Below are 13,246 nucleotides of genomic sequence, written 5' to 3'. Positions count from 1 at the left end.
TTAATCGCTCATATCTCCGTGACCGTTTGTCTTAGAGACTTGCAGTAACTTTCCTCTGAAAGCTGTGAATCGTGGCTTTTCTACGAACCCAGAACCGCATTCCTACCCCCGATACTTTTGCCGCAATCACGAAAAACGCACTCGCGAATTTGCCGCGATTTGCAAATTTCTCAACGTGTGAAAACAGCAGTTTTCTTGCTTTCAGTTGCCAAAAATTCGTTTAACCTGCTAGTTACTCCTAGATCCTTGCTAAAGTGAGTCTGGACTAATATTAACTTGATACCACTCACCCTGAACCTCTAGAGGGAATTAAAAGCATTTTAGCATATTTTTCACTTCATTGCCAGCACATATAAAAGCAATTTGGGCCTGTGTTTCCAACTTCTGTAGTCTAAGCTTGCTGGGGTGAACTGAATTACAGTTGATTGCATTTCTGAGAACTGTGTGCTTTCCTTCCATTTCCTTGCATTGCATAAAGGGGGGAGGAGATTGCCAGAGAAAAGTGATTACATTGTTTTGTTGAACGCATATTGAGTATTTTCTGTACTGCATTTTCATTCCACCTTGCATCCATTTGAAACCATAAAGTATTGTTGCTATCTTATCCATCCTATAACCACTCATCATTGATTATAAAGAAGTGTGCTAGTGCCAGACTATCCATTATTGATTACTGCTCAGATTAGGTGTGATATTCAATTATTAAATTATTATAAAGTGTGATATATATATCTATTGTTTAAATTATCAAATAAACCTTTTAACTTGCAAAACAGAACTACTTCTTGGCTCAGTGGGGTCAGGGTTATTCAAAGAGAGGGGTGTTATATATGGGTAGTCATCCAGAACGCATGAACTGGACATAAAGATATATCAATAAGGGTTTCCATTCAGTATCCCAGACTAGGCATTGGCTTAGCTGTAGTGTTGAATTGAATCCTCTTACACTGTCCGCATTTTTCCACGTGGGCTCCTTCTTGTGTGTCATCAGACATGAAGCTACACTTAATTGGTTATTAAGCAAAGAAAGAATGCAGGCTCCATCTCTAACCTGATGTGTACTTGGTACTGCAGACAAGGGCAAAGCGGATACTTTGAGGCCATTGCATTGCACACAATAACGCAATTCCAGACACGTTGGTGCCCATCCAAAGCTCCCCACCCTCGGTTTAGCCATGTTGTTTTACACCTTCCGGCACCTTGCTGCAAAAATCATGTGACCTATGGTGAAGGCAACTGGTCCCTGCTTTCTGGTCTTACCTGGTTGATTGGGGGTAAAACAGTTTTATGGTTGATGGTCTGGGACTGATGGTACCTTGGAATGCTGTCAGTCTTGGGATGGAGGCTTTTGTGTGCTATTACTTAGAGCTGGGACAGGGAAGGTCGGGTGCTTGTGCGCTCCTTCTTGTGGGATCGCTTTGAGAGAGAGCTCTCAAACGCCTTGTGGTCTTGCAGGGTGCATTCATTCTGGGATACAAAATGTTGGCAACATGAAACAATAAAGGGTCTATGAATCTCTGCAGCTCTGGCCTTTCTCACCCTATTCCCGCATGCATGCATTTACTTCTATGTGTGTGGCTCGGGCCTGTGGCCCTGGTTTAAGCGCGAAGTTAGGACTCAATTCCAATATTGCTTATAATACCGTTCGGTACACCATGTTCGCTAGAACAAAAACACCCCCCAGCCTCCCTGAACTATGACCCTTGCTACCACCTCCCCCTATGTCCCCTCTCCAGGTCCCTAATGTGAAATTCCAAGCATGCGCCTCATCCGAAAGCACTGGGGGGCCTAGGACGATCGTCCCCCCCTGCCCAACAATATTTTTAGACTTAGGGCTGGAAGGCTCAGGGGCAATGCAGGACAACGCAGGCATGTTCGAATCCTGATCCCGCGCTTAGAGAGTGGTCTCCGGTATTAAGCACCATATAAAAGATGACTTAATTGGGTATGCTCTCTGGAATTTGTTTATTCTTTGAAGAACTACTTCATATGGATTGCCGGTAACTCCATTGATCCGACACGTATATTCAATCCTATGGAATTACATGTCAATGTGGCAGACATTCTAGTACCATGCTATGGACCCGATTTACAAAGTGTTTTTCAATGGGACTTCGGTTTTCTAACTAAGTGATGCTATAAAAAACAGATTTTCATGTAGGTATAAAGCGTGACTAAGCATTGCTTGGAACAAACATACAGGGCTCAAGTCAAAGGTACAGAGGGTGGACTCAGTCCCCCCTCCCAAGCTAAAATGCAAACCATTGCATGTTCTCATTGAATTTATGAATTAAAGCCAACCTCGGGGAATCGAACCACAGTTGTCAGGTTTGCAGGCCAGACACTTCACCACTGCACTACATAACCTAATAAAAATTACCAAAAAACTAAAAGGGCCTGATTCATGGAATATTTTGCATGGTGCTACAAACACCCCGATTCATGGAACAGTGCAAAAAGACAAATTACACTGTTCCATGAATCAGGGTGTTGGCAGTGCATAGTCACTGCACCAGTGCACCATGCAAAGTATTCCATGAATCAGGCCCAAAATGTCCCGTTTCGGTTCTGCAAGTTCCAGGGAAAATATTTGTATTGGTTCGTGGAGTTAAATACATGCACAACTTTTATCGTTTTCAAAAACACTATTAGAAGAAAGTATCTTCTTTTGGTTTTGTATGCGTGTTGATTTTATAAAAGGCAAATGTCATTCGTCCTGCGCAATTTGGGTGGTTATGCAAAGTCAATTTAATGAAATGTGCATATTTCACCTTGATGTGCTCATTTCTGGCGACGTCACATCCCAGTGCGTTTGTTGAGGCGCACCCACACTTTAAAGTTTAGGACTTGACCCCTGCAAACATAGGAGCAATGACTGCATTGTGAAGAGCCTGGAGAGTCTACACTCTGGAGTACACACGACTGATAATCGAGCACCGTCTTGGCGTCTTCAACTCGCTTACATTTCTGTTCTTTTTTTGTGCTCTTGCTTGAATATGAACGTTTCTGAAAGGGAGGATTTAAGGGTCGGGGTGTCGTTTCATGCAGTTGTCCCTCTCTCCGAATGCATAGGCTATCTGAAAAGGACTTATCTCCCCGACATCTCTCCAGCCGATGCACAATACCCGAGGACGGTGCTCTTTTTTTCTCCTTTGCACTTGTTGTGGCATTCCCCAGATTAAGGAGTTATGCAGTCTGACAATGCACTTTGCTCAGGCAAGTTCCAACAGAGCGGCTGGGATTTTTCTTGTACGCATTCATTCCAGCACCTGTCGCGCGCAAGGCTGGGGTGGTCCGAGCGCAACGTGCCTGGGCTGCGTCTGCTGGTTGCCAACCCGCCTTGCAACACCGCATGAAGACGGCGCTCGTAGCCTTTGCTTTAGTTGGCAGCCGAGCGTGGCCTTTTCTGGGAAGGGGAACACGGGTTCGGAGGGCAGATGGGGGGCTGAGAAGACGGCTATGCTGCCTTTACATTATTTTTGTTAAGTGCATCAAACCAGGCATTTAACATTTTCATACACGCGCACACGTCGCGGTACAGGAATATTTTGGGGATTTTTGCAAAAGAGAAAGGGAAATGACATGCGTCTGCGATGGCAGATTTTAAGCAAAAAGCAACAAGTACACATAGGATTAAATTCACAAATCCTTCCCCGGAATTGCACGCAGTGCTTTATCAGTTCATCATTCCGTTGATCCACTCAAATTGGACTTTCCTGTTATCGCTGGAGGCGCCGCTTCCCCCCTTGTTCCCTGCCAGAGACACGGGTGTTTATGTTTCAAACCCTTTGCATGTTCCGTTAGAACCACTATCACCCAGACAGGTCGTATTTTGTGTTATTTGCCCACCCATTGACTGTTCGTGGCCGTGCTTATCCCTATGCCAGTCCCACCCAGGGCCTGCCCTTCCCCCGCCCATAACACCTCCTCCTCCTAAGATCTTTGTGAGCTCGTTTTATTCAAGCATTACCATCAAACTGTGCACTGAACGCCTGTCAGTGTTTTTGCAGAGCAGTCTTCTGGGGGTTAATGACTTCGAGCTGTAAAGGCGTGTCTGATGTAATAAAGCGACTCGGTTTATAAGTTCAACACGCGCCCTTCACTGAAGTCCTACAAGCACTGGCAAAGCCAAAAGTTTTGGCTTGTGTGTATTAGTCATTTGCCAGGCTGTTTGTTATTAGACGCCCAGGTGCTCGCACCATTTTTCACCTACCATCTCCCACTATGGCAGTGCCTGGCATTGCATTTCCCATGCATACACAAAAGCCAACACGGTTGGCATTGCCAATGCTTGTTTTGTATTCTGCGGCAAGCATGTGACGTCATGCCATCCCATCCATAGCATTGGTGTCACTTTAGTTCTCTATAAGTGAAAAGTGGCAGGAACACCATCCCTTTTGCACCCCAGTTACCTACCTCGTGTTGCTCTGCTGTAGATCTGGGGCCACTTTGTGGCTGAACTAATGGGCACCGATCTGTGGTGTCTTTGTGAACATGCAGCGTTGGCATAGTCCGTTTAATTAGACTCCATGGGCATCTCTGGCGACGTGTAGCGCCCCTACTATTTCGGGAATCACAAAAGGGGTTCCGACAGTCGGTCGTTCAAGCTATAACATTTGCTCTATTCAGAGGCAGCCCCCCTTTGCAGGGGGGCAGACACCCTGGACATGTCAAGGCAACCTGCTAATCTGCACTGTCTCCACATGTTCACCTCCTCTCCCTAAACATGAGCACACATCCAGAGTTCGTTCACACATGCATTTGGAAGAAAAACCAACACGCAGGGAATGACATGTAAACTACCTTGTACACTACGCAGCGGATTTCTTTTGTAAATAACTAAATAACGTGCTGCTTATTGCGGCAGCCCGGGGAGCATGCCTACATCCCCGCTGCAGCGGGACAGAACGCTCTTACACACAGCCCCCGCGTACACCCTCTTCACACCACAGCTGTCCAGTGGGAGGAGGGCTTGAAATCCGAGCGCACGGCCTAACTTGGGCAAGGGATTGGAGGTTCCCCTCGGAAAATCTCCAGAAAACTCCCGGCAGAGCAGTCTCCTGGCTGAGCAGCGGCGCAGCAGCTGAGCGAAGTGATTGGAGCAGGCTCCCCGGCGGCCCTCCCCCTTCTGCACCTGACAGGGGGGTATTTACAGCTCTGCGAGGAAGGCGCAGCACTGGGGGCGCGGGCGCTGCACACAGGGCCATGCTGTAGGGAGAGCGTGGAGTCGGCCGGGACCGTTATATTCACACACTGGGAGCCTGGGCAGCAGCAGCAACAGCACAGGCCGCGATGCCGCGTTCCTTCCTGGTCAAGAAGCACTTCAACTCCTCCAAGAAGCCCAACTACAGCGAGCTGGACAGGGACAGGCACACAGGTACAGTGCGGGCCGGGGAAGAATCCGTGACATGACAATGCCATGTACCCTCTGAGCCGCGTTATTGCTAGGGACGGGACCTTTTTCGATCAGTCTGTCCCCTGCCTGCAAGTCCAAATAAAGACAGATCCCCAGCCACCGCCATCAACCTTCCCGGTGCAGTCAGAATAACGTGTTCACTGTTTGTTTCAGCAGCGCCATAGAACTTGAAAAGTTGCATACCCGCAAATAAAGACATACTAGCAGATCTGGCTGTGTCGTTTCATTGGCCCCAGTTTTCATAGCTTGTATGTTGCATAACACTGGGGGCGAAGCCACTGTGCAGCCTGTATCACACTCCAATAGCCACAGAATGGATAACAGTTAGAGTTCTTATATTGTTGTATCATTCTCATGGCGCTTGCACACAGACTGTTGTCACTTTAGTTTTGCTATCCCGTGATTTGCCATTTTATTTCTTGCACTTGTGTTTTGAATGTGTACCAATGTCTTCCTTCCCCCTCTCTTTCAGTGATTTTTGGACCTTACTTGTACGACAGCTATCCGGTGCTGCCACACACGGACATCCTCAGCTCGGTGGCTTACAGTCCCATAACCGTGTGGACTGCTACGGGGCTGCTGCCCTTGCCTGGAGAACTGTCCCCCCTCTCTGAATATCCCCCGTCGCTAGGGCGGTCCAGCCCTCCCCCACAGTCGGACACGTCCTCTAAGGACCACAGCGGCTCGGAGAGCCCCATTAGCGATGAAGAGGAGAGGCTGCAGTCGAAGCTATCGGGACCTCATGCCACCGAGGCAGAGAAATTCCTCTGCACTTTCTGCAACAAAACTTACTCCACGTTCTCTGGGCTGGCCAAGCACAAGCAGCTGCACTGCGATGCACAGTCTAGGAAATCATTTAGCTGCAAATACTGTGAAAAGGAGTATGTCAGCCTGGGGGCTCTGAAGATGCACATCAGGACTCACACACTGCCGTGTGTTTGCAAAATCTGCGGCAAGGCTTTCTCCAGGCCCTGGCTACTGCAAGGACACATCCGGACGCACACTGGTAAGCAGAGCCGGCCACCGCCACATGGTCAGTGTGCTGATCAAACACGATTTGTTGGCCTGCTGGGCGGGTGGAGGGCTATTCCTATGCGCTCTGTTGCTGTTAGCAAATGTTGGTTTTAATTGATTGGCTGCTCTTTCTCGTATTACCCAGAGCAAATCTTGGGAGGCTGTGATGCCCGTTAAAAGGGTGCGGGGGTTTTCTGTCATGTTGTAAAATTCCGTACAGCCAGGCGGATTTGACGAGCTGTAAATAACACCGTCCACCACAATGAGAAAACGTACGCGGTTGTAGAGAGTGCATGTCTGTTCTGGAAGGCAGTAATTGCTGATTACAGCCCATACGTACTCAAGCGCTCTCTGCGGCGGCACCATTCTTGAAATGGGTCTGCTTTATATTTAAAAACACGATTTCTGTGTATTGCTGCTGCCCCATGGCTCAACCAGTAGTTGTTTTACCCAAAGATGTCTGGAACTTTTGGGTGGCGCCAAGTCTTAAGGAGCTGAAGCTGCTGGTCGACAGTGTCAGACGCTGCATTCTCCTGGGTGAGTGAGCCATGCGAGTTTTACAGAATCACTGCATCATGGACCGAGTCCCCCCAGGCCCTTCCACAATCTATTTACATGTGTACATATAATGTTTGATACTGCTGTAGGCACAGGCACATGCGATTAATGGAGACATGTGACAACGTTGGTCAAATAGGGATGCCATGATAATAATCCTGGCACCTTGGTCAAAATATTGCACATTCCAAAAAGTTCCAAGCTGCCTACAGGGAAAATGTCACTATTAATTACTTGCATTTGCATAGCATTTACAGAGGGAAATGCTGCATATATGTCGGTGTAACATGGTTTGAAGTACAAACGATTCCATGTGTTGACCATTGACCTTAAAAGAAGCAAGGCACAGTAAGCTGAAATGGGTGCCCTCGGGTGCCTTGCAGGGCTGGGTAGCATCAACGCCCTGGAAGCATCAACGCCCCCACCTCACACGCTTGCCTCATTTTTTTTATAGTTGCAAAATCTCAAACATCAACGTTGATGTCAGGCCGCCAGTTCATCTTGACCCCAGCCCCTGATGGCCTTTTCGGACGGCCCTTGCAGGAAAAAGGGCATCCCATGACAAAAGTGAGGGTGTGACTCTTGCAGTGAAGGCTACTTTGAGGCTATGGGTTTTATGCTATGTAGGACATATTCCATCAGGAGAAAAGCGACCGATACTTGTTGGGACTTGTGATGTCCTCCCTCCATGTGATGTACCCCACACGCTTCTGTGTTTGAACTTTGAGCCAGCCCCACATTGTTGCTTTCCTCATCTCGGCTAGTTTCATGTCCAAGCATCTGTTAACGTGAAATAAGCATCATCACATGTCTCGGCGATACCACAACGGGACACAACCCTGTGACATTTTGTGTGTTGAAAAATAAACAGCACTTCCACATTTCGTCAACAACTTCGTATAAAGAGAGAACTGTCAACATGGCTTCTAGTGCGGGGCTCACCGCACACTGTCCACAAATTGACCCTGCCCCAGTGATCGAAGTGTAAGAAAAGAAGTAGTGGAACTATGTTCCGTGCTAGCCTGCCCTGCTCCTCACAAACTGCCCAGCTCCCACACACAATCCATCCCCCCAAACACATTTGCCTGCTGTTTAAGGGAATGTTCAGTGCACTGAAATCAGGTTTCAACGTCTTCCTACACTGTTATTTAAAAACAAAACCGTTCTGGAACGGTTTCTTTTTAAAATAAAAGTATAGGAGTTGTAAAACTTAATTAAAAAAAGTAGAGGAGCACTGCTCCCGACCGCTCCCGCTCACTTCGACCACTGCCTTGCCCCATCCCACTGCTTTGTCGGTTCTGCTTAATCAGTGAAAAGATGGACAATACTGTGCTTCCCCAGTAGATGTCACTAACACCCACGTTTAGAATCATCAGTTCGACATTTGGGGCCTGGTTCATGGAAGTGTTTTAGAATGGGGCAGTCCCATAGGAAAACGTTCCATGAATCAGGACCTGGGAGTTTGTTTTGTAATATGCTGAAAGGAAAATAAATACTGTACAGAAGTATATTTAATACACCGTTTAACATTAATTTTATTCACGTAAATTCATGGACAAGACTTAAACCATAGTTATCAGGCCACTACTTTCGTTAAATAGGCCACATCTCTTTTAAAGTTTTCCGAGCTACTTGGTATTTTAGGCCCCTTCCCAGTTACTTTGTTGCAACCATATAATTCTTATGTCACCTCAAACACTATCAACATATTTACACATTCGCCTGTTTTATATCCCAAATGTCCTCTTCCATCAAACTTGTGTGGGTGATTATATTGTGACTTCTTGATTGCTGTGTTAATATTTCATCATTTCCACAGAGTAGTGTTGTTGCTTCACCGGTCCCTAGCTAGATCGCAACCTAGCAGAAACGTCTGCGAAGAGGCATTCTTTCTGGTTTTAGAACCTGGAACGGTATTGATTGCACCACGATGGCCTCCTTCCCACCTCAGGTGGTGCTCTTCTCTCAAAACACACCCATGCATCTGGGTGGCTTGAGGAAAAGGATGGACAGGATTTTAATGCAGCGCCGAAAACCTTACCAATAATACAGTAGTCCGCCATACAAGGTGAACGTGACATTGTCCTGCCAAGATAACATTTGGGAATGGTACGAATATTAGTTTTCACACCCACAATGCAGGAGCACTGATAAGCTACTCTCATCTACTGGTTCTTTATATAGGACTCGCGTGGCACAGTTATGGGCACAAGTGCATGTTTTGGGGTAGTAGCTGTTATCCCTGCTGACTACACTTTGCACCTTACCAACAGCAATGTTTTCTTATTTCTGCAGGAGAGAAGCCGTTCTCGTGCCCGCATTGTAACCGGGCCTTCGCAGACAGGTCCAACCTGAGAGCACACCTTCAAACCCACTCGGACGTGAAGAAATACCAGTGCAAGAGCTGCTCCAAGACATTCTCTCGCATGTCCCTGCTGCACAAGCACGAGGAGTCGGGCTGCTGCCTGGCACACGGGGAGGCCAGACTGTCCGCCCGAGTGTACCCAGACTGAGGAAGGGGACGCTCTGCCCCCCTGCGGGCAGAATGATCACTGAAAGCGGGAGCGGGACGGCTCCACACATCCGGCCCGGTTCCCAGAAACCGGAAGTACCTAGCCGGAAGCAGGGCGGAAAGCGGACAAGGCGTGGCTCCAGAACACAGAGCGCAGGCCACGCGCTTCCCGCTGCCAGCGCTGAGCAGGAGTGAAGATGCCGCACTTCTGTGCGCTTTCTTCTTAAGACTCGAGACCGATCCAAACTGCACATGTAATTACATTTACATGATCCAAAGAACCCGTCATGAATCACATTCTTGCCAAGAACAAATTCATCCAAAGAAACTGAATGTTTGTACGCGTGTAAGAGAAAATAATTGGGCGCATCTTATGATTGCACCAATGTCAAGGGCACCTAATTTTTGTTCTAAAAATGTCATTTTTGTGTTTCTTTTTCCCTCCTGCTTGAAAACATTTATCCCAAAGCATGCAAATGAAAAGGCTGATACCAAAAATGCATAGATGCCAACGTTTTACAATGGGCCCGAGGGTCACTTGTGCTTTGGCCACAGTCCCATGCCCCGCCCCCCAAAAAATTGCATAACCACACCCACCATCCTAATAAGAGTGCAATGTACTATGCACTCACGACATTTGTGGGCAAATTGCATTAGATCCAGGAAAAAGCACAGTTCACTTTGATGTATTGTTTGTGATAGTTTTTAATAGTATAGAAACATGCATTTGTCTCAATAGAGCTGACCACTCCATTGTTGAAAGTTTTGCTATTAATATGACAGGCAAGCATTTCATCTTATTTGCATGACTCATTGGCAATGTGTACTGTGTTGTACTTTTGAGTTTACCTTTTAATCAGCGATAGGAAGCAGTGGTATTGCGCTGGGGTGCTGTAGTTTGTGATTTTGGCCAAAACTGTTCTGAGCTCTTATTTTCACTATCAGTGACTTTCTTGACATATTCAAACACCATTAATTAATCTATGTAGTAATGGAGCAAATACAATTGTCTGAATTACAGATAACCAAATTGTAAACAGTTGTACGTCTGGGTACCCAGTACAAGCTTTTTTTAAAAAAATATGTAAACAATTCTGGCAGATACATTACTTAAAGAGAACCTTATTTGTCCAAGATTCACACACTAAGTGTAGATGCAGGCGTTTGGGCCCAGTCAGCACTTATGGCCCTTGATTGACCACTTATACTCTTTTATTGTTTAAAACATGTAACATGCCAATCTGACAAACATAAACATCCTTATAGAAATACATTAAGCACAAACAGAATTATGGTAGCTGTGTATTCCCAATTCACTTTGGAAGTATACAAGTAACGGAATGCTAAGCAATGTAAGATTATTCATTCCCCTCTTGGTTCTGAAACCCAATTTGAAGTCTTAAAGGAGCCTAACCTACAGCTTTTAATTATGCACAATGTAAAGGAAATATGAAGAACCTCCCTTTTGTCAGTGACATCATGGAGATAATTTAGACAGCTTGAAATGTGACAATGGGTCAATGAGGGAGGATGCAGATTTTCATAGTCAACTGCTAGAGCTGTATTGACGGCTTGAAATGCAAAAGCCCTCAACAGCTGTTATCACCCAAGGGTCGTTCTAAATTACAGGATATGCTTCCCTTTCAAATGTGCAGAGAAGTTCTGTGTTTTTTTAAGGCCCTAATGCCAGGTTTGGGAAAGTGCCATTAGAGACACAGCAGCCTCCTTGTCGCGGCTTTGGAGATGAGTGTGGAGAGGGAAGTGGTGGCCTGTGCTCAAGTCTGAAAAGCTGAGTTCCTCACAGAAGGTCAAAGCCTTGTGACTGTTTACAGCAGCAGACCCCAGTAAAGCTATTGTAACAGATGGAAAGGCCCGCTTTGCATTTTAAAAGAACCACTCCTTTGCCTTGTTTGCACTGCTTGCCGTTTTTTGACATCTTTGCAGCCTTGAGTGTTTGGTGTTTTATTTCAGGCGAAACCCACAAGTCACAGGTCAATGGGCGGCTCTAAAAATGTCACATGAAAAGGTAAATTAGAAAGCAATAGCATACAACACACAGCCATCTATTGAGGGATGAAACCCTAGAATCGGTGTTAAAACAGGACACCTGCTATATGAACTTGTTGACAATGTAAAACCTCCTTTTTAGCTTTCACGTGTCGTGTCAAAACCTCAGAATGATCTGCAGTGCACATTCCAAGTGATTAGTTATGAACTGTTTCTACTGGATCTAGCTACAGCATATTCTTTTTAGGACAGTGGGAATGCATGTGTCCAAAAGGAAAAATAATATAAACAAAATAATACTGGTCATATACAAATATCAAATGCATCCAACCAGAGTCCATTGGGCGCAAATAAATGCACTAAAAGGTAGCACGAGTTTTTTATTAAAAAAGTACATCTGTATTTAGATTTCTTATACACATTCATTTGGCTGTTAGTGCCTTTTCAAAGCATCACAGATGATATTCCAAAACACACATGCCAGGAGCTAGATCTAATAGAAAGCACTTGTGAATTGTATGTTCTACCAGGCTTGCAAGCTCTACAGAGAGATTCAGTGGGAGGCTTGGAACCTGAAAATCATTCTTATCCAAAATGGCATTCCTTGCAACTGCTCATTGCACCCAAAAGGCCCACTCTCTGGTGCTATTGAAGAAAATACACTTCTGCTTTGATCTATATGTATGTGTTCATTTACTGGTTGGTTTAAATACAATGGCATTCGTGGCCTTATGAAATTCTTTGTCATGAACTGAGCTGCTAAATGTGGATGACAGAAAAAGTAGGAAAAACAACTATCACAAACAAGGCATGCCGTGTGCCTTATAAATGCAACTTAAAACATTCCATGTGTGCACTTGACCAAAATACCTTACATTTCCCAAGGATGGCTTTCGTTTTACTCAAGATTGTGTAGTGCATTTATGCGGGGAAAAGTGCCAGAGAGATTTATTGGAGTATGACAGTGTATATTTTAATATTTTTAAATGCACAATGAATATGCAATGTTGTACGCATTCTCCACACTGCCGTGCACCGTCATGTGCCTTATAAGTCTTTAATAATTTCGTATGAATTGTGAATAAAATGTAAATATGTCTATTTTTATATGACTGAATGTATGGCTGTGGGCGGGAGGACATTTCCTGTGTACCACAGTCCCTTGAGAACATGAAGAAAGAGTGAAGACAATATTTACACAATGTTTTCTATCCACTTTTTTATTTTTAATTAAATAAACATATTTGATGTAACCCGCGTTGACGTATTGTTTAAGGGTTTTAAAAGGCATAGATGTGAAGTCTATATGAGTCAATGGGATGCTTACCTCGCGCCTGATCCTTTTCCCCATACCACAGTTCAAATGGCTTGGACTCTATGGGCCTGATTCATGGAATATTTGCCCAGTTCAAAGTTAATTTGCACTGCTAAAAAGGTGACTTTGCACTGCCGACACAAACCATGATTCATGGAACCTGGCTACTGTCTGTTGGCTACACATTGGCAGGAGATTGCAGTGTGAGACTTTCTACCCCCCCCCCCAAAGAAACTTCTAAAGCATAATGTGTCCCTCTTATGTGAAGACGTTTAATTGCTAACATTCCTTTCACACTCTCTAATCATCCAATCACTTTTCAGCTACACAATCTACCCCAGAGTTTGGACTGGGGATGCACCAAACAATCCATTTGATAAATACAATATGTACAGATTACAGGGATTGCTTCACTGGAGTAGTC

General features: G+C 45.4%; 1 protein-coding gene across 1 annotated transcript; it reads left to right on the top strand.

Moving 5' to 3' along the window:
• Window positions 1-5,025: 5,025 nt before the first annotated feature.
• Window positions 5,026-12,760, top strand: SNAI2 (snail family transcriptional repressor 2). Its single transcript, XM_069621030.1, has 3 exons — window positions 5,026-5,377; window positions 5,889-6,422; window positions 9,284-12,760. Exons 1-3 carry the CDS (start codon window positions 5,293-5,295, stop codon window positions 9,499-9,501), a joined length of 837 nt encoding a protein of 278 aa, XP_069477131.1. The 5' UTR covers window positions 5,026-5,292; the 3' UTR covers window positions 9,502-12,760.
• The last annotated feature ends 486 nt before the right edge of the window (window positions 12,761-13,246 follow it).

This window comes from Ambystoma mexicanum, chromosome 5q, assembly GCF_040938575.1.
Source record: "Ambystoma mexicanum isolate Mex_15411 chromosome 5q, UKY_AmexF1_1, whole genome shotgun sequence".
Lineage (NCBI taxonomy): Eukaryota > Metazoa > Chordata > Amphibia > Caudata > Ambystomatidae > Ambystoma > Ambystoma mexicanum.
The sequence above is the reverse complement of the archived record's forward strand: the minus strand, read 5'-3'. Positions and strand labels throughout refer to the sequence as shown.

Coding starts and splice junctions, on each gene's coding strand:
- SNAI2 (XM_069621030.1), top strand. CDS start 5,293: ATGCCGCGTTCCTTCCTGGTCAAGAAGCACTTCAACTCCTCCAAGAAG. Junction 5,378..5,888: donor GGACAGGGACAGGCACACAG/GTACAGTGCGGG, acceptor CCTCTCTTTCAG/TGATTTTTGGACCTTACTTG. Junction 6,423..9,283: donor ACACATCCGGACGCACACTG/GTAAGCAGAGCC, acceptor TTATTTCTGCAG/GAGAGAAGCCGTTCTCGTGC.